Source organism: Oncorhynchus keta, chromosome 17, assembly GCF_023373465.1.
Source record: "Oncorhynchus keta strain PuntledgeMale-10-30-2019 chromosome 17, Oket_V2, whole genome shotgun sequence".
Taxonomy (NCBI): domain Eukaryota; kingdom Metazoa; phylum Chordata; class Actinopteri; order Salmoniformes; family Salmonidae; genus Oncorhynchus; species Oncorhynchus keta.
The window spans coordinates 4,199,615-4,221,852 of record NC_068437.1 but is presented as its reverse complement, the minus strand read 5'-3'; the positions used below and the strand labels follow the sequence as shown (position 1 = coordinate 4,221,852).

Genomic DNA, 22,238 nt, shown 5'->3' with positions numbered 1-22,238 from the left:
GAAATTCTAGAAAGTGAAAGTCAAATGCTAATTGGCTAGATTGGAAGATTGGCTCACATTCATGATATTATAACCCGTTGCAATTATGAAATGTTGTACTGCTAAAAGAAGCAATAAAACTGGCCTACTTTTGTCTAGTTGAGTATCTGGAGCATCAGCATGTGAGTTCGATACAGGCTCAAAATGGCCAGAAACAAAAGTACTTTCTTCTGAAACCCGTCAGTCTATTTTTGTTCTGAGAAATTAAGGCTATTCAATGCGAGAAATTGACAATAAACTAAAGACCTCGAACAATGCCGTGTACTACTCCCTTCACAGAACAGCGCAAACTGGCTCTAACCAGAATATAATGACGAGTGGGAGCACAAGAGCAAGAGGACGAGTACACTAGTGTCTAGTTTGAGAAACAGACGCCTCACAACTGGCAGCTTCATTAAACAGTACCTGCAAAATACCAGCCTCAACGTCAACAGTGAAGAGGCGACTCCGGGATGCTGGCCTTCTAGGCAGAGTTCCTCTGTCCAGTGTCTGTGTTCTTTTGCCAATCTTAATCTCTTATTTTTATTGGCCAGTCTGAGATATGGTTTTTCCTTTGCAACTCTGCCTAGAAGGCCAGCATCTTCACTGTTGACGTTGAGGCTGGTGTTTTGCGGGTACTATTTAATGAAGCTGCCAGTTGAGGATTTGTGAGGTGTCTGTTTCTAACTAGGAGATTACATTAATTGCCATAAAATTCTGAAATTGTAACAGTTTACTTAAAGCCTGCAGGTATAATACATGTGTGCAGTTTAAGGCATTGTAAGACTGAACCTGAGCATGTATGAACCGCTTATAATCTGCCACTATCATCTCATAATGATGATTTGTTATTGAAGGAGTTCAAGACCTGTCCAAGGTGGATGGTTGATCTGTCTAACATGACATTAGAGTCATCTCCTAAATGGGTCTGTGGGCATATGTCTGAATTTGGCAGGTGCTTGGGAGTTTGATGACTTCCCTGCAGCCCAGGATGGTGGTGCGTGCTAAGGCTTGGCAGGAGTGCACCGGCATGGTGGTGACCCTATGTCGCGTGCGGCCATAGTTGTCAATCGTTGCAGTGCATATGGGAATGAGTAGATTGCGGAGAGTGTAGCTAACAGCCAAGAAACATGGTGGAAGTTTTTATAATATAAACGTGTGGATAGAAGTTACCTTTCGTCACCTAAATTAGAAGCTCTATAAACATTTCATGTCATTCTACCGAAAGTGGGAGAGTTTGTACATCTTTGATCATTTAACACCTTTATGGAACAATATTGCTATGCAGATGCGCAGCTTAGTCTCGTCTAAAAAAATAGACAGTATTAGCTAGGGAAAGTGGTCAAACGGATGGCAGCAGTAGACGTGAGATCAGATACTCACGTCCTGGTCTTGGTGAATCCCATGGACAGCAGCACGTCCAGACTGTCCCCAATGTTTCACAGTGCCCGGTCGGTTCTGGCACTGCCTCTGTGGGGTGACTTTGGTGTAAAGATGTTCTTTAGCTGCCATCTTAACCCTCTTACCATTACATTGGCATTTCAGTCCTACTTAGGCCACACCTTCCTAATCAGCCCTACAAAACTTAACAGTGAATACAATGCATGGTTTTGTTTGCAAGTGTGTCTTTCAATAATCAAGATCTCGGACAAACCGATTATTGTGAATGACAGAGAGTCATCTGGTGTGTGTGTGCGTGTACGGATGCTACAAGAAGAATGTAAGATGAAAATGTTAACGTCAACAAATAACATTTTATTATTAAATAATATTATGCACAGTCAATATATGGAAAGCGCAATTGTATTACGAAATGAGTCTTTCAGAGACAATGTCCTCCGTGTAAGCATTATGCTAATCTACATATTATGTAACGTGTCAAGCTCAAAATTCTCAGAAATACACAGTACCAGTCAAAAGTTGACAACTATTCATTCCAAGGTTCTTTATTTTTTACTATTTTCTACATTGTAGAATAATAGTGAAGACAACTATCAAATAACACAGATGGAATCATGTAGTAACCAAATAAGTGCTATATTTCAAATTCCTCAAAGTACCCTTTGCACACTATTGGCGTTCTCTCAACCAGATTCATAAGTTGGTCACCTGGAAGGCATTTCACTTCATTTTTAACCTTCTTAAAAATGTATTTGTGGAATTTCTAATTAATGCATTAGAGCCAATCAGTTGTGTTGTGACAAGGTAGGGGTGGTATACAGACGATAGCCCTATTTGGTAAAAGACCAAGTCCATATTATGGCAAGAACAGCTCAAATAAGCAGAGAAACAACAGTCCATCATTCCATTAAGACATGAAAGTAATTCAATGCGGAATAAGAACGTTTCTTCAAGTGCAGTCGCAAAAAACATCACTATGATGAAACTGGCTCTCATGAAGGGTCTTCCTCAGGAAACGAAGACCCTAAGTTACCTCTGCTGCAGAGGATAAGTTAGTGTTACCAGCCTCAGAAATTGCAGTCCAAATAAATACTTCAAGGCTCAAGTAACAAACACATCTCATCAGAGGAGAATCAGGCCTTCATGGTTGAATTGCTGCAAAGAAACCACTACTAAAAAGAACACCAATAAGAAGAAGAGACTTGATTGGGCAAAGAAACACGAGCAATGGACATTTGATCTGATGAGTCCAAATTTGAGATATTTTTTCCAACCACTTTATCTTTGTGAGATGCAGAGTAGGTGAACAAATGATCCCCACATGTGTGGTTTCCACCGTTGTGGTGGTGCTTTGCTGCTGACACTGTGATTTATTTAGAATTCAAGGCACACTTAACCAGCATGGCTACCATAGCATTCTGCAGCCATACGCCAACCCATCTGGTTTGCGCTTAGTGGCACTATCATTGTTTTTCAACAGGATAATGACCCACCACACCTCCAGGCTGTGTAAGGGCTCTTGACCAAGAAGGAGAGTGACGAGTGCTGTATCAGATAACCTGGCCTCCACAATCACCCGACTTTAACCCAATTGAGATGGTTTGGGATGAGTTGGACTGCAGACTGAAGGAAAAGCCGCTAACAAGTGCTCAGTATATGTGGGAACTCCTTTAAGACTGTTGGAAAAGCACTCCAGGTGAAGCTGGTTGAGAGAATGCCAAGCGTGTGCAAGGCTGTCATCAAGGCAAAGGGTGGCTACTTTGAAGAATGTCAATTATAAAATATATTTAGATTTGTTTAACATTTTTTTGGTTACTACATGATTCCATGTGTTGTTTCATAGTTTTGATGTCGTCACTATTATTATACTATGTAGAAAACAGTCAAAATAAAGAAAAACCCTTGAATGAGTGGTGTCCAAACTTTTGACTGGTACTGTATATTGCTTAAACCTGACTCGAATTCATCACCTTGTGTGATTTTTCTGTGAGCACAATATCATTTCTTTGGAATGCTGAACCTGATCAAACTTACAACGAAAGAGACCATGTGCAGCTCAACAAGCCTGGTTGCCAGTCTGTTCCTGGTGTCTTGACAACTCCTCATGAGTTGTCATGACAGCACAAACAGATCTGGGACCAGCTACAGATGCAATAACAACACAATGGAGTTTGATTCTAATACTAACACAATGCCAAACACATGTCTGTATCTATCGTAAACAAAACATTTCACATTACAACTCACTGAAAGCATGGATTTAAAGTAGACGTAACACACAAGGTATGTGTACCACAACTGCACCAAATACCCTACACAATGCACTACTGTACGAGCCCTGGTCCAGAGTAGCGCACTCTGTAGGGAATATTTTGCAATATGGGAAAATCCATAAAAGAAAACAAGGCATGTAGTAATAGGATTAGAAAATGAATGGCCAGTGTTCTTTAAGATTTCATCAATTCATTTCCAGCCCCCCCCATTACATTTCCTTGAATGCGAGATTTATTTCACAGAGCGGAGGCACTTGAAAAATATGAAGTATAAGCGGAAGTATTTTTTACAAATCTATACAGTCACCACAAAACAGTACAGATGTAGGTAACTGCCAGTTAGAGAAATATTCAAACATTCATGTTGTTTTTAGAAACATATGGAATAAAAATGTTAAAAATCAAACCACACCAATTCACACCTATCCACAGTGAGCAGGTATAAGGGGCAGTGGTATTGTCATATATAGGCTATGTCCCAATTATCTCTTCTACCCCCAAAGTGTGCACTTGTTCACTTCCCTTCACTGGTAGAAGAAATACGGTGGAAACACCCACTAACCCATGCCTCCAACAACCCAATGCTTTGAGATGTGTAGGAAGGAGTGAACGACAGCACACTTCAGGAGAAAGGGGAGATGTTATTGGGACGCACCCATAGTCACTAGTTGCTGTAGACTCCTGGGTATATCCGGGACATGTGTTGCACGCCCTGGCTATACCACGAAAGAAGACTTCTGTCTGAATTCCCCCTGAAACAGACACAGAAGATTGCGGTTACGAAACGAGGCTACACCTTTTCACTGAAATACAAAAGATGAAAAGGACAGCAACAATTAACTCTTTAGAGGTGGTGCTGCATGTGGTCCTCTGTAACTCAGTTGATAGATCACGGCTTGCAACGGCAGGATAATGGGTTCCATTCACGAAAAGCACCCGTAAGTAACATTTCTGCACACATGACTAAGTCACTTTGGATAAAATAATCTGCTGAATGCCATATATTACACATTACAGGAAAGGGAACTCAGTAAAAATCATTTCCCTGACAACCAAACCATATAACACACCACGATCACAATAATGATCTCGGGATGCAAAGGGCTTTGTTTATCGAAAATGGAATTTCCCTATGAGAGCAAACCCGAGAGGAGAACTAAGCATACACAAACGATTTTCAGCAGCCGAGAGTTCCTCCTAAATAGACAAATACTATTGTCTGTTCTTTTCAATAACATTTTCTGTTTGCGAAAACCATACAAACATAAGACGGAAGAAATACTCCTGAAATGAAAAGGCCAAAAAGACAAAAGCCTCAGACTTGTAACAAGTGGGAAAATACAGATGAAACTAACATCTTCCTCATCGCCGGACTCCGATGTTGGCTGGTAGACCACTGAGGGTTTGGGTTTGCTGCAAGAGAAACAACATATGAAGCCAGCAGAAACATCTGTATATCTATCAACTTCTTTACAGTGTACCATACTGTTGTATTATCAACTGTTTGGAAGATGTGCAAGGAAATGTCATCATAAAACGTGGATGCAAACTGTACACATAACACAATTGAAAAACCCCCAAAGTAGTGTAAGCCCTCAACTCTGGCACTGCAAAACCAATCTGCTAAATCATGCATTAACAAGAAGATATCGCAGATAGAAAGTAATCAGTTACCTTTCACTCTTTTCTGTAAGGGCAAAAAGAAAAAACAATGTATAAATAGTGAGACAAATGTGACATTTGAAGGTTAGAGACATTATGAAGTTATCAGTCCCTGATCTGGCCCTGTATTTATAGTGTCTTAAAGTAGGAGTATAGATCACGGATCAGGTTCCCTCTGTCCATGTCATATTTTCATTTAACTAGGCAAGTCAGTTCTTATTTACGATGACGGCCTGCCAAAAAGGTCTCCTGCGGGGACGGGGCCTGGGATATTAAAAAAACCAATATAAGACAAAAACACACATCACAACGAGACAACACTACATAAAGAGACCAAAGACAACAACATAGCAAGGCAGCAACACATGACAACACAGCATGGTAGCAACACAACATGGTAGCAACACAACATGACAAGATGGTAGCAACACAACATGGTAGCAACACAACATGACAAGATGGTAGCAACACAACATGGTAGCAGCACAAAACATGGTACAAACACTATTGGACACAGTGAACAGCACAAAGGTCAAGAAGGTAGATACAAGAATACATCACACAAAGCAGCTACAACTGTCAGTAAGAGTGTCCATGATTGAGTCTTTGAATGAAGAGACAGCGATAAAACTGTCCAGTTTGAGTGTTTGTTGCAGCTCGTTCCAGTTGCTAGCGACAGCGAACTGAAATGAGGAGCAACCCATTGATGTGTGTGCTTTGGGGACCTTTAACAGAATGTGACTGGCAGAACGAGTGTTGTATGTGGAGGATGAGGGCTGCAGTAGATATCTCAAATAGGGGGGAGTGATGCCTAACTAAGAGTGTTTTATAAATAGCCATCAACCAGTAGGTCTTGTGACGGGTATACAGAGATGACCAGTTTACAGAGGAGTATAGAGTGCAGTGGTGTCCTATAAGGAGCATTGGTGGCAAATCTGATGGCCGGATGGTAAAGAACGTCTAGCCGCTCGAGAGCACCCTTACCTGCCGATCTATAAATTATGTCTCAGTAATCTAGCATGAGTAGGACTGTCATCTGAATCAGGGTTAGTTTGGCAGCTGGGGTGAAAGAGAAGCGATTACAATAGAGGAAATCAAGTCTGGATTTAACTTTAGCCTGTAGCTTTGATATGTGCTGAGACACTAAGAAAGCTTTGTTGTAGAGCATTCAACACAAAATCCGGAGAGGGGCCAGCTGAGTATAAGACTGTATCATCTGCATATAAATGGAGGAGAGAGCTTCATACTGCCTGAGCTATGTTGTTGATGTAAATTGAGAAGAGCGTGGGGCCTAGAATTCAGTCTTGGGGTACTCCCTTGGTGACAAGCAGTGGCTGAGACAGCAGATTGTCTGACTTTATACACTGCACTCTTTGAGAGAGGTATTTAGCAAATCAGGCCAAAGAAACCTCAGAGACACCAATACTCCTTAGCCGACCCACAGGAATGGAATGGTCTACCGTATCAAAAGCTTTGGCAAAGTCAATAAAAATAGCAGCACAGTATTGCTTAGAATCAAGGGCAATGGTGACATCATTGAGGACCTATAAGGACGCAATGACACATCCATAACCTGAGCGGAAACCAGATTCCATACCAGAGAGAATACAACAGACATCAAGAAAGCCAGTCAGTTGATTATTGACACGTTTTTCAAACACTTGATAAACAGGACAACATAGAAATAAGCCTATAACCGTTAGGATCAGCTTGATCTAATTCATTATCATCTAAAAGGCCAATTGGATTCTAGATCAGCATTCCTACAAGACACTTTCTTAATACAGGATGAGGAGTCCTTAGGGTGAATAGGGGATATAAACTCACTGGGCATGTATCCTTTGCGGTGGGCGTACCACAATCCGAAGCACAGCAGGGCCAGGGCCAGGAGAGCCACGATCACCCCAGCAACAATACCTCCAGTGTTGATGTTGCCTAGAGAGAGAGAGAGAGAGAGAGAGAGAGAGAGCATTATAGAAAGTGGGAGGGAAATGAGATGTGTTACACTGGCTCACATTTCTAAACGACAAAGTCTAAATGGGAGAGTGAAATAGTTTCAATATCTCAGGTTCAGTTGAACACTATGGTCCTCGTGTGGAAAAGCAATATGTGAGTTCCGTATGCAATAAAGAAAAGAGCAAACAATACATTTAGACCAAACCGCTGATGAAAAAAGGCTTTAGAAATACATTTGATGGATTTGATTGATGAAAACAGTGTGTGTAACAACTAGCACCAGCACCAACTAGCACTGTTTATGATTTCAAAAGGTTGTTTGGCAACATCACTACCAGCCCCACCCAGCATGGCAACATTTCAGATTTACAGGTCACGTGTGAATCTGCTGCAGCAGCAGGGCTCCACACTAACATTTCCCCCACTATCCTGGTAGTCCCGGGAATAGACCCACTGTCCCGGAAATAGAACCCACTATCCTGGCAGTCCCGGAAATAGAACCCACTGTCCTGACAGTCCCGGGAATAGACCCCACTGTCCCGGGAATAGAACCCACTGTCCTGGCAGTCCCGGGAATAGACCCCACTGTCCCGGCCACCAGCTGCAATAAGTACTGCAGTGCATCTCCTCCTCATGGACTGCACCAGATTTGCCAGTTCTTGCTGTGAGATGTTACCCCACATTTCCACCAAGGCACCTGAACCCACTGTCCTGGCAGTCCCCGGGAATGAGAGAGCCCACTGTCTTCCCGCACAGGAATATGGTCATGCTGGAGGGTCCAGAATGAGACTGTCCCATGAGGGAGGAATGAGATTGCCTGCAAGCCCACTGTGCCCCAGACCCGGGAATAGAGCCCATTCCTGTTTTGAGTGCGCACTTTTTACCACTCAAATTATGAGCATGTGGCACCAACTGTCCAAAAACCAGCCCATGATTTGGTCACACCCCCAAAAAATCGTCCTGTCTCCCTGTAGCTCTGTCTTAGACGTCTCATTGTACGGACATTGCAATTTATTGCCCTGGCCTACATCTGCAGTCCTCATGCCTCCTTGCAGCATGTCGAAGGCACATTCACACAGATGAGCAGGGACCCTGGGCATCTTTCTTTCGGTGTTTTTCAGTCAGTAGAAGTTTTCATAACTGTGACCTTAATTGCCAACCGCCTGTAAACAGTTAGTGTCTTAACGACCGTTCCACAGGTGCATGTTCATTAATTGTTTATGGTTCATTGAACAAGCCTGGGAAACAGTGTTTAAACTCTTTACAATGAAGATCTGGTAAGTTATTTGGATTTTTACTAATTATCTTTGAAAGACCGGGTCCTGAAAAAGGGACGGTTCTTTGTTAGCCGAGTTTATAATGCCCACTGCTCGTAGCCATGTATTAATCGAACAGTAAAATGTAATGTCCCAAAAAACCTTGCAGTTGTAGCCTTACCGCCCCAACGAGGCCTATGCGCTCCCAATGGCATATTCACATTTTGCATGCTCCGTATCACAAAGGGATAGAAAATATCTTGTTTGCAAAATAGTTAAGAGCTCAAAATTGAGTGTTGAGAAGTAAACAAAAGTATACCTACAGAAACCGGAGAACCTCCTCACTCCCAACCATGACAGCTGTGTTTTCCAAGCAACTGGATATTCAAATGTTATTCAAAATCAGGACACTTTTTTTCCCCCCGGGAAAGGGGAGAGAGTGGCTCACGTGACACACCATGCCACATCAAAACATGTACAGGGTCAGGGAGGCTTTTATTACAGGAATCATGAGGATAATGTACTATACTGTTTGACCAAATCATGGTTTTACAAAAACGACGTTTTGAGTGAAGTGACCATGTAGAATGTGCAGCTCGCACCGATGTGACCAATAAAAATATTCCCTCGCACAGCCAAGTCAAAGGGTGTCAAAATGTGACTAAATGGTCGCAGTCTGGAGACCTGAACAGGCCGGAGGACTAAACAGCCCGTTTCTGAATGTAAAATGCACCCAGTCAATTGAGATGCGTCCAGCCAATGCGCCGAAGAAGGGGAGAAACCTAACGCTGGTAATATGGTCAAACTTTGAACGGTTTAGGCTAGAGACAAGCGGTTATCTCTGATGTAATGGTGCAAACACTGCTTGCTTTTCTCTCTCTCTCTCTCGGGCACTCAGAAACAGTGGTACTGTGAAGCCTAATCATTAAAACAATTATATCTGGTCGATTTGTTTTCTACGAGCTAAACATTCCAAACCGCACAGTAAAATATTTAGGAGCATATGCGACCGGTCGTACTTTAGAGCCTTGCCTATGACCTATATTTCAGTGTGCATGAAACACTTTCCTTTATCGCCTTCCTATAGATATTTTTTATTTGTCAGTGAGCTTTCAACCAAACCATAGTGTTTTACATCGAGTTGATGGCCCAATAAGTTAGTTGAACAATTCTATATTTCTTTTAATTTTGGTCAAATGTTTATTCTTATCCCCGGTTTAGCCCAGGCTAGTCTGCAATGGGCTTTCCCCCCATAGAAAGCAAAGGGCACTTACGGACTTCCATCCTCACAGCTTGACAGCGTTGAACAGGGCCGGCATCGTTCATAGCTTCACAGCTGTAGTCTCCTGTATCTATCACCAAAGCAGAGGGAAACTCCTGCAGCAGAGATATGGAGATGTTTACAAATCACTGATTTAAAATACAAGTTGAACAACTGAAATGAGAGAGAGAGAGAGGTGAAGTTGCCAAACAGTACTGTTGTGTTAAGGGCATTCGCATGCTTCCCAGCCAAAACAGTTTGTAACAGTTTGTGCATATGACAACATTTTGGTCTTCGGCAAGTTGTTTTCTTTTTCTTGGTTGTTTGTTCGCACAACATTTTTTCTCTAGGCAAGCCAAAGTCCTCAGCCAAAACCCTCAGCCAAAACCCTCAGCCAAAGCCCTCAGCCAAAGCCCTCAGCCAAAGTCAACTCCCCTTCGTCGGTGATTGGTCAACAGTAGAGATTCTTCAATTAAGTGTTTGTTGTCATTCAACTAAAATAATAAATCCACATTTCTTTAATACTGCACCAAAAATATTAGCAAGATGTAAAATCGCACGACTAAGATCTCCTCGCCAAAAACGTCCAAATTAATGACAGATGTCTTGAGTTATCAGATTAAATTTGACTATTTTGAGGCGTCTCAAGATGGAAAAACTACTATTGCCGCTTTTTTTACGTTTTTCAAGCAAAGTTTTTTTAAGGGAGTATGCAAGCACACTTGTTAGTTTCGCCGAGCTGAGTTTGGCTAGGCGCTAGCCGAACTGAAGCATGATGACTCCTTTAGCCTGCCGAGTTGACCATTCGGCACAAACACATCTGGGATCTGGGTTGTACTAATTAGGCTCCTCCCCCAAAACATATTGTTTTTGTTGTCCATTGCAAAACGGTTTGCTACAGTGTGCCCTAATGAATATGATCCAGGTGAGGTGTATTCCGCACCACTGACCAGGTTGCCATTGAGAGGATTGATCTTGTAGGTGTAGTTCTTGTAGGCAGGGAACTGGCTGGGGTTCTCAGGAAGAGGGGTCTTGTCCTTATACCACTTGTAGGTGGGGGAAGGAGACCCCTCTGCATCATGACAGGACAGTAGCACGCGATGCCCCGTCGTCACAGAGGTAGGGATCCTACACATGGGCACGGATGGAGGTACTGCAGGAGGATGTAAGAGAGGTAGTGAGAGGCAGCAGAGAGTGAGAGCAGAGAGGCACTAACCTGTTTTAGTGACTCAGCAACCAGCTAGTTGCTGTTCTTATGGTCTGTGTGTTTTTATTGTGTATTTATATTGGCTGGTGCAATCATCAATTAATAAAGTACTCTTTTATTTGATAAAATAATATTTACATCTTATGGCCGTGGTATGACGAATCAATTCACTCATATTGTCATAGCATCGTGGCAACATGAAATGGTTTCTCAGTTTCTCACACTGGGATGAATGCAGTCCCACAAATAATCCTTCAAAAGCAGTGTCTAGCTCTGTTCTATAACAATAATAATTATAAACTGGGTGGTTCTAGCCCTGAATGCTAATTGGCTGAAAGCCATGGTATATCAGACCGTTTACCATCGGTATGACAAAACATTGATTTACTGCTCTCATTATGTTGGTAACTAGTTTATAATATCAATAAGGCACCTCGGCGGTTTGTGATATATGGCCAATATAACACGGCTAAGGGCTGTGTCCAGGCACTCCGCCTTGCATCGTATGTAAGAACGGCCCATAGCCGTGGTATATTGGCCATATACCACACCCCCTCAGGCCTTATTGGTTAATTAACCGGAAATTATAGATTTGTTGCACAACAGTTAGATGATAAGACTCTCCTTACCCAAAACAGTGAGATTCACGTTGACATCCCCAACATACTGTTTGTTCGACACCTCACATTGATACTGCCCGTTATCTTTGCGCGTCACCTTGCTGAACCTCAGCATCCCATCAAACTTGGTGACACGGCCCTCATAATGTGCTGAGAGAGAGAGAGAGCAAGAAAATCAAGCGATTATAAAAAAAAATGTCATTATTTATGGCAGGTAACTAATTTGTGAAGAACTATATCTAGCCCTAATGGTAGAAAAATGCAGAAGCAATCCCGACACGAATACAAGAAGTCATATGTCATGCATTTCTTTGGAATCAAGTCTGAACAGTTTGTGTACTTACAGGTGGGTTTCCCATCGAAAATGACATAGGTCGTAGAACCCTTCATGTCCCTAAACTTCCACTCCACCCTGGCATCTGCCCCAAAATCAGCCGAGGGAGTACAGTAAAGATCAGCCCCTGTAGAGATGAGATAGATCATTATTCTAACTACATTGCTTTGGGGATAAATATGAAAAAATAGCATATAATAAATACAATAGATTTTCTAAAATACATTATTTCTTGCTTGTAACACACACACACACACACACAATGACAGGTGAAAGCTCTTGTTTATTTTAGAAACTGCCCATTTAGAGTTCATTTCCATTCTCCAGGACTTACCCTCATTCTCTTTAGCCCTCACATTTGGATTTTTGGTTGTAACCATGAAGGCCTCTACACCTGGGGAAAGGGGAGAGAAAAGTAAAGCGAGCAGTCAGGGAAATGAAGGAGATGACACTGCATCTTTGGAATTCAAAACACCAAGTGCTCCAGTCTTACCACCACAACAGAAACACATACCTTCAGAGATGACCGGTTTAGTTTCTGCTGAATTTAGGAAGAACCTTTTAATGACCCGCCCCTATCGCATTTTAAAGCCCTAAGAGCATGTCTGGTGCTCTGCCAACCAATGGCCTGAAGCCTACAGCGTGTGGACTGACTGCTGACAAATTCTGGTAAATGTGACTCACTCCTCTGTAGTGAGCCAGAAACCTTCATGTGGAACTGGGTCAAAACAGTCTGAAGGGCCCTTTCAGAGTAGGAAACCAACACTAGATTATTTCCCGCTTAATAGAAATTGGATGGACATTTGGTCAATAAAGCCTCTTTCTAAATTTGAATAGACTGGACTGTCAGTATGTCCACTCCAGACATTTAGAGTCTATGGTCCAGCCAGAGACCGACTGAGCAGTCACGCCATTCACCACCAAAAGTATGTCCCAGCAACAGACAGGAGTGTGTAAATTATATCCAAGTGTGGGAGTGTGTAAATTATATCCAAGTGTGGGAGTGTGTAAATTATATCCAAGTGTGGGAGTGTGTAAATTATATCCAAGTGTGGGAGTGTGTAAATTATATCCAAGTGTGGGAGTGTGTAAATTATATCCAAGTGTGGGAGTGTGTAAATTATATCCAAGTGTGGGAGTGTGTAAATTATATCCAAGTGTGGGAGTGTGTAAATTATATCCAAGTGTGGGAGTGTGTAAATTATATCCAAGTGTGGGAGTGTGTAAATTATATCCAAGTGTGGGAGTGTGTAAATTATATCCAAGTGTGGGAGTGTGTAAATTATATCCAAGTGTGGGAGTGTGTAAATTATATCCAAGTGTGGGAGTGTGAACAACAAAGAGATAAGAGAGTTTTAGTTTGCCCATTTAGAGAAATGGTTTAGTCAGATAAAACCCATTGATCGATTTCCTTGTTACGTGAGTACCGGGGGGTGGGAAGGCAGAGCTTCCAAGGTGAGACATTAACCACACAGATAACAGGTGGAAAGGTAGAGGCCCTTGTGTTGATGTCTGGGAGGTTTAAAGGCCTTCTACACCAGTCAAATGTTTCGCTCAACTCTTGAAACTAAGATTATAAATCACAGTGTTTTTGTACAGCACAAAGGCTGCCCAATAGTTCAGCGTGGCCCATAAGTGTCTTGTTAAAGGACCATATCACTAGGCCGACTTGACTCACAGCGGACTACAGCTTGAAATAATATAATATAATAATAAATAATATAAATAATAAAAGTAAGTAGCTACACATCCTAACCGAGATGTAAACGCTTCCATACAGCGTCACACCGTCGCTAGTGGAAAACCCGATACGTTTAGTTCTCGATTCGGAAGAATCTTGTCTCTTATAAATGACCGTCTCCAAAAAAAAAACAGAGAATATTTAGAAAGATAAATGGCGATTCCACACCAGCGGAGGAAGAAACTATTTTTGGCATCTCAGGTTGCCAGAAACCATTTTCACCTAGAGACTTAAATTAGGAGTAAGGCTGTTTGACGTGCTTTTTACATTTGTATCACAATCATGATGAAAGTGGCCATTTTAGGCCATTTTTAGACCTACACCTGCCTACTTGTAAAGATTTGATGATCTGTGAACCGTACATGATACAGACAACATCATGGTGTCATTATATTCCTTATAGTGTGTTCTAACATCTGGAATATGCATAGATTCTGAAATACAAACACAGACATTCATTTTCTCAAAATAACAAAAATATTAAAACATGAATCTCAAAAGTATCCTTTTTTTGATTTGGTTCATTTTAAAGACCTATACTTGTCCAAACAATATAAGTACATAACATTTCCAGAGTGGGCTCTCTGCTAATTCGGAAGTTTGAATCAATATCAGGAGCACCACCAACAAAATGAATGGTAAATGGATTCAAGGCGAACTCCCGGTGATTTCCTGGTGATTTGCTGTATGTGCAATCCTAAAGGAGGGCTGTGATTGATTAATTACCTACAATGTCAATTTCGATGTACAAAATGGGTAATATCATTAAAAGTACCAGAGCCTACTCTGGAAATTGTATGCGTTTGAAAAGTATATTGTTCCCTGTCAAGTCTGCTTTCAAGTTAGCTACACATTGTAATAGTGCAATGAAAATGCTTCCATACAGCCATTACAACTGCTAGCGGAAAGCCCCGGCAGCAAGATTATATTGGACAAATTCAGGTAGGTCCCTCCCCAATTTGTTTAGTTTGCTTGGTTTAGTTTGGTTCTTAAAAATGGGAAAAGGGTTGCAAGACATAATGAATGAACGGGCGCACACGCACACACACACACAACCTGGTGATTACTGGAAGTGATTAGGAAGCGCATGTTGTGCAATCTATATATATGGTTTGATGTTATTTTTAAGTGAATTTCAAGGACATTCTAAACTACCTACATTCCCAACATGTTCATATCACCAAGGTCCTACTGTGAAATCGGGCAATTTCTCAACTCAATTCTCCTCCCCTTCCATCCCCCCACAGGCCCAGGAAGAGGTCCAGCCTCGTTCCACCCCTGGTATCTCTCTGACCCAGAGCCACTCCTCCCAGACCAAACAGTCCTCCTACCAGCAGGTCAGCAGTGGAGAATAACACACAGTTATTCTGCTAGGATATGACAGTGATTCACCATAGAGAGAGGGGAAGAATTACGGTCAGATTCAAACTCAGATGAATGGGTTGTTTCCTCTACCGATATAATCAACAAATTAGTTTAAAAATGTATGAAGCCCTATTATGGCTCTGACATTGACTTCAAGCAGGTCAACGTGTTTATTCAGTGATAACACTGAAATGTGGCAGAGAGGAGTGGCCGAGACCGAGACGCACAGCAGTGTAGGCACAAATTGAGGTTACAAGACGTGTCCCCCTAAGGAATGACAATCACGAATGTCATTCATAACACTGATGTTTTGTAAGTGATGTCTCTTTGCATTTATCAAATGGCATGTTATGGATGATGGAGTTATTTTAAAGTGGAGTAGTCTAATAGTTGGAACACTAACTGAAGTCTGGACACTGACTGTACACCACACATGTAGCCTATGAGTAAATTAACTCCTGCAGAAATATGATAGATCAAATGGTCATTTTGTCACTGGAACATGAAATGGGATTCATTTCTTTCAGCAGCTTTGAGAATAAGGACGCGCACTTCGGGACTGTGTCGTGTAGCATAGATGTGCAATTTCTTTCAGTGACAAAAGCCGACAGTATTTAATTGTTAACCACATAAAATATGTATCCAAGACAAAACATGTTGGATCATTTTCACAGCTTTTAATTTTCTTGAAACCGGTCCCCAAACACCCTCGCTCTGTGAGAGAAGGAGACATTTTGTCAACTAGACTGTTGATGCATTGATCACTTTTTTTTTTTAATACACATTTTCTCCCCAATTTCCTGGTATCCAATTGGTAGTTACAGTCTCATCGCTGCAACTCCCAGACGGACTCGGGAGAGGCGAAGGTTGAGAGCCGTGCGTCCTCCGAAACACGACCCAACCAAGCCGCACTGCTTCTTGACACATTGCCCACTTTACCCGGAAGCCGGCCATATCAATGCGTCGGGAGGAAACACCGTGCACCTGGCGACAGTGTCAGCGTGCACTGTGCCCGGCCCGCCACAGGAGTCGCTAGTGTTCGATGGCCCGGACGACGCTGGGCCAATTGTGCGCCGCCCCATGGGTCTCCCGGTCGCGGCCGGCTGCGACAGAGCCTGGACTCCAACCAAAAATCTCTAGTGGCATAGCTTAGACCACTGCGCCACTCGGGAGGCCCTGCATTGATCATTCTATTGGTTTATTACATTCTGGTGAGCAAGGCTTTATTTAGTATTCTAGAAGAGCTTCAAGTAATGACAGAAGAGAAGCTGCATGCATTCTAATTATAGACAAGTTGACGAACAAAGCCTACCAAATGTCAAAGTATAAGCAGAGAAAAAATCTAAACAAGGCTGAAAATAATTTGTTCCCCCCCACACAGTGTCGATAAAATCTTCCTGCTGTCCCTGAGTAATGTGCCAACATGAGCCTTTTGAAGTAATTGTTTTACAATCAGATGAAAACATCATGACTGGTTGTGTTTATGCCACATAAAAAAAAAAAAGATAGGCACATACATTTTAAAAGTTAGATGACATCTGTATTATTAGGCCCACAGAGATCACATTAAATTATTAGGGATTCTATATGTAACTCGACGCTTAGGCCCCACAAAGTATTTTAAAAAAGCATGTGCAGGTCCCTGTATCTGGATGAAATTAAATCTACTTTCATCCCCGAGTACTGTTTGGCGTAGCAGAGAATTTGTGACCAACCTTAACTAGACGATAGTTCCTCAATTTCCGACTTGGAAGACAACCAATGTCTTCTAAATGTCCATGTCTAGTTGCAGGGGGTTTGTTTGAACTTAGAAAATGCTCAGTTAATAACTTAAAATGTTTTGCTCCCCTGATGTAATCCAAACGATGTGTACGCCGACACCTTGTCCATTTCAGACCTTCTCTCATTGATTGAGACAGGTCAGGGTCATGACATGCCGCACTTTGGGGTGGGCACCCACCGGTCTCCATCAATGAGGGGATTCAAATCATCTAAGCGTGTTTTGCACAGGGTGAAAGTTGATTGCATTCGTTTTGGAACCGGGCTGCCTCCCGGGCCTTGAGCCAGGTGCCCCGTTCAAATCCCACGGTAAAGATGGTTCAAAACAAAAGGGAAATAATAAACATGAGGAGTAATGGAGTAGGATACTGTGTTTTCACGTGAAAAAGTGATTGCTTTCGATAAACACTTCATCTGCCTTCCCAGTGAAAACTAGCTTGACAATTCCAACATACAGTGCCTTCAGAAAGTATTCAGGCCCCTTGACTTATCACAATTCTTTTTTAGGTTATAGCCTTATTCAAAAGTCGATAGTCCCCCCCATCAAACAACACACACACACAATAAAAAAAACTGAAATATCACATTTACATAAGTATTCAGACCTTTTACTCAGTACCTTTTGGCAAACTCCAAGCGGGCTGTTATGTGCCTTTTACTGAGGAGTGGCTCCCATCTGGCCACTACCATAAAGGCCTGATTGGTGCAGTGCTGCAGAGATGGTTGTCCTTCTGGAAGGTTCTCCCATCTCCACAGAGGGACTCTAGAGCTCTGTCAGAGTGACCATCAGGGTCTTGGTCATCTCGCTGACCAAGGCCCTTCTCCCCCGATTTCTCAGTTTGGCCGGGCAGCCAGCTCTAGGTGGTCTTGGTGGTTCAAAACTTATTCCATTTAAGAATGATGGAGGCCACTGGGTTCTTGTGGACCTTCAATGCTGCATAAATGCTTTGGTACCCTTCACCAGATCTGGGACTGGACACAATCCCGTTTCGGAGCTCTTACGGACAATTCCTTTGACCTCATGGCTTGGTTTTTGCTCTGACATGCACTGTCAACTGAGGGACCTTATATAGACAGGTGTGTGCCTTTACAAATCATGTCCGATCAATAGAATTTACCACAGGTGGACTCCAATCAAGTTGTATAAACATCTCAAGGATGATCAATGGAAACAGGGTGCACCTGAGCTCAATTTCATGTCTCATAGGAAAGGTTCTAAATAATTACGTAAATCATCTTTTTTTGTTTTTAATACATTTGCAAAAAATTCTAAAATCCTGTTTCGCTTTTTCATTATAGGGTATCATGTGTGGATTGCTGGAGATTTTTTTATTTTTAAATCCGTTTTAGAATAAGGCTGTAGCGTAACAAAATGTGGAAAAAGTCAAGAGGTCTGAATACTTTCTGAAAGCACTGTATTTTACAGAAAATAGATGTTTCCGGAGAATGCATCATGTTAACAACATGACCGATCATCGCAGATTACTGTTCGATTTGAGAAGGGCGCTCCTCTCTCACCACTGTTGGCCGATCACATCACGGGCAATGGACCGGTGCCCAACAAAATCAAAGACTTGAAATAGTCAAGATGGCGTACACATTGTCAGATTACTTCATGGAGTGATTTAATTTTCTAAATTCAAAATAACCACCTGCAACTAGACATGGACGTTTAGAAAGACATTGGTTGTCTTTCAAGTCAGGAAGTATTGGCAAAATAAGGTTTGGTTGGAAATTCTCTGTGCTATGCCAAACCTATCTAATAACGTCCCTCAGCCAGCTGAAACAGAGTATTTTTTTTACGTCTATTTATTTAACTAGGCAAGTCAGTTAAGAACAAATTCTTATTTACAATGATGGCCTCCCCGGACCAAACATTAACCCGGAGGACCCTGGGCCAATTGTGCACCGCCCTATGGGACTCTCAATCACAGACAGTTGTGATACAGCTTGGAATCAAACCAGGGTTTGTAGTTACACCTCTAGCACTGGGTCGCAGTGCCTTCGACCACTGTGATACAGCCTGGTATCAATTCAGGGTCTGTAGTGACACCTGTAGTGACGAGATGCAGCGCCTTAAGACTTCACTTGAGAGCCCACCTAGTAATGGTCTGACATGGTTATATTTTTAATAGCTAGTCAGATGTATGTGAATCATTGTAGATCTATTGTTTCCTAGTTTAAGAACTGTGTACAAAGACTTAGCCAAGGCAAGCCCCTACTGATCCCAGGTCTGTTAATTATGTTGTTTTCTTATTTTGGGTTGGTTAAACTGATCTATGACCTGTGCCTACCTGTGGGCCTAAAGTGCAAGTTTATAAAATATACAGCAATCAAGTGCATATCTTACTAATCCAATAAACACTACATTGACACGTAGAATAGTATAAACGCAGGGCTAGTTTAAAGTCATGTGGAGTTTAGATCGACAGAAGGAGCACTCACCTGTTGCATGAAAGAATAAAAACACCGAAACCAAGCCGCTGACAAACATTTCAGCCCCAACACCTGAAGCCTTTGTTTTAAAAGCCAGCGATGTGTCCGATTTCGGTAATAAAAAACTATTCGATTATTTCAGCAATCAAAGTGCAATTCAGTAATTGTTGACACGTTGGCCCACTCGGTTTGAAATATATTCTTTCGACGAACAAGAACTCTACGCCCTTCCGCACCGACCGACTGCTCCTGTAGAAAAGTATGATAGGTATTCCGTCGAAACTGTGACGCAACCCATTACCTACGTGACGTATGTCAATATAAAGCAGTCTATTGGTTTATTTCAATAACCGGTTTCACTTGATTAGTATTTTACAGTATATTCATTATAGTGACATACAGTATTTGAAGTATGAGCCTATATAAACGCCTATGTGGTATTTAAAACGAACATCTCAATCATCACAGCTGAATACAAGGTACATAGTCCACTCATGATAGTGAGATTGTGAATAATGTTAGTTGTTTTCATTTTCAGTGTAGACGATTTACAGTGTCCCTCTGTAAATGAGCACATATCTCTTTCACATGAATGTAATAGAAATTACAACAAATTAACCTATAACACAAAATAATATTAGATGCTGAGGGTGATATTAACTTAATAGAATAGTTTGTCAAATTTTGGAAATATGATGGAATCAAAAATAAAACAAACTTAGAATACACAAAGAACCATCATATTCATTATTTGCTCAGTGACTCCAATAACAACTGATACAGGACACCAATGACAGTCAGCTGTTAGCAGAGGTGAAAAAGTCAACCAACAGACATGGTGTTCGGCTTAGTATTGCATTTAAATAAGCCTTTCCATAATAGTTTTTTATTTCTTAAGATAAAAGGCACCACCTTTTATTCAAAATAATATGTCTGCAGCAAGTGAGTGTACATACACTCAGTGGTCAGTTTATTAGGTACACCCATCTAGTATCGTTTCTGACCCCCCTTTGCCTCCAGAAAAGCCTGAATTCTTTGCGCATGGAAACATTGGGATTAAGAGACCTAACATGCGCCAGGTAATTTGTAAAGTGACTATGCATAGATAATAAACAGAGAGTAGCAGCAGTATAAAAAAAGAAAGAAAACAGGCGGTAATTATTTAGGCAGGTTACCTTCGCTTCGTTTGATACAGATCTGCATTACAAACTCGGTCAGTGAAAGGTTGAAAATGTCAGTGATGACACTTGCCAGTTGGTCCATGCATGCTTTGAGTACACGTCATGGTAATCCGTCTGGCCCCGTAGCTTTATGAATGTTGACCTGTTTAAAGTTCTTACTCACATCGGCTACGGAGAGCACAGTCGTCCGGAACAGCTGGTGCTCTCATGCATGCTTCAGTGTTTCTTGCCTTGAAGCGAGCATAAAAGGCATTTAGCTCGTCTGTAAGGCTTGTGTCACTGGTCAGCTCGCAGCTGGGTTTCCCTTTGTTGTCTGTAATAGTTTTCAAGCCCTGCCACATCTGACGAGCGTCGGAGCCGGTGTAGTATGATTTCAATCTTCGCCCTGTATTGACACTTTGCCTGTTTGATGGTTCGTCTGAGGAAGTAGCGGGATTATGTTGGGACAAGATATGACATCTGTCCCTGTTGGTAGTCTTAATAATCATAGATCATTCATTTTATATTCCAGTGATTGCACGTTGGCCAATAGTACAGATGGTAGTGGAAGTTTCCTCACTCACCTACAAATTCTCAGATGGCAGCCCCTCTGCCCCCTTTTTCTCTGTATTTTCTTCATGCAAATGATGGGGTTTGGGTCTGGTCTCGAGAAAGCAGCAAATCCTTTGCGTCGGACTCGTTAAAGAATAGATCTTTATCCAGGTGGTGAGTAATCGCTGTTCTGATGTCCAGAAGCTCTTTTCGGTCATAGGACACAGTAGCAGCATCATTATGCACAAAATAAGTGAAAACATAAGTTACAAACAATGCGAAAAAACAAACTAAATAGCACAGTTGGTTAGGAGCCTGTAAAATGGCAGCCATCCCCTCCAGCGCCAGTTACTGAGATATCAACCTGTCAGGGGCAGAGAGTGAATGTCAGTGTGGTGTGAATGTGAATTGCCATACTAACCCACATAACCAGCTCTTGACCAACACTGCTCATGACTATTAAGAGTCATGAAAAGCGACCTCAGAGTTTCTTTGGCTAAGATCTTAATAGTTTTTGAGAAGATCAGCCTGAGCAGCTGCATGGTATACCGAAATGTCTGTACTTTATCGATACTAGAACATGACATTACTTTTGGTACTTCTGTCAAACGTGTCTCATTGAACAAGTCTGTCTATCAGCGATAACTGCACACACAATTGTATACACCCACTATTGAATATTCATTCACCTGTATTGTGAATAGGCATAGTTTATCAATAGTGACGTATCTGTCATGTATTGTCATGTTATGTCTTGTTCCTGTTCTTTCTCTTCTCTTCGTTTCCCCCTGCTGGTCGTTTTAGGTTACCTTCTCTCCCTCTATCTCTCTCTTTCTCTATGGTCCCTTTCCTTCTCCCAGCTGTCCCTCATTCTCCTCTAACGACCTTGTTTACTCTCTCACACCTGTTCCCTCTTTTCCCTCTGATTAGGTCTCTATTTCTCTCTCTGTTTCTGCTTCTGTCTTTGTCGGATTCTCGTTTGCTTCGCCCTTGTTCTGTCCTGTCGTATCTGCCTCTGCATTAGATGCTGCGTTTGATCAGGTGCCTCTGTCCTCTACAGCCCGCGCCTACCCGGAGGGACCTGCAGTCAGTTGCCGCTAGCCCTGCTATTCTCCTCTACTGCTAGAAGGGGACTAGTCAACCGATACATCTGAAGAGGATTTATGTTTTCCCTGTGTTTGAACATTAAAAGACTCTGTTTCTGTTAAACCGCTTTT

At 42.0% G+C, this 22,238-nt stretch overlaps 1 protein-coding gene across 1 annotated transcript; it reads right to left on the bottom strand.

Moving 5' to 3' along the window:
• Positions 1-1,752: 1,752 nt before the first annotated feature.
• Positions 1,753-19,591, bottom strand: LOC118396305 (junctional adhesion molecule A-like). The gene is made up of 10 exons (XM_035790415.2): positions 19,319-19,591; positions 12,323-12,382; positions 11,999-12,115; positions 11,664-11,804; positions 10,778-10,980; positions 9,841-9,943; positions 7,182-7,289; positions 5,367-5,379; positions 5,048-5,105; positions 1,753-4,444 (listed from the first exon to the last, which is right to left on the bottom strand). Exons 1-10 carry the CDS (start codon positions 19,365-19,367, stop codon positions 4,409-4,411), a joined length of 888 nt encoding a protein of 295 aa, XP_035646308.1. The 5' UTR covers positions 19,368-19,591; the 3' UTR covers positions 1,753-4,408.
• Between the last annotated feature and the right edge of the window lie 2,647 nt (positions 19,592-22,238).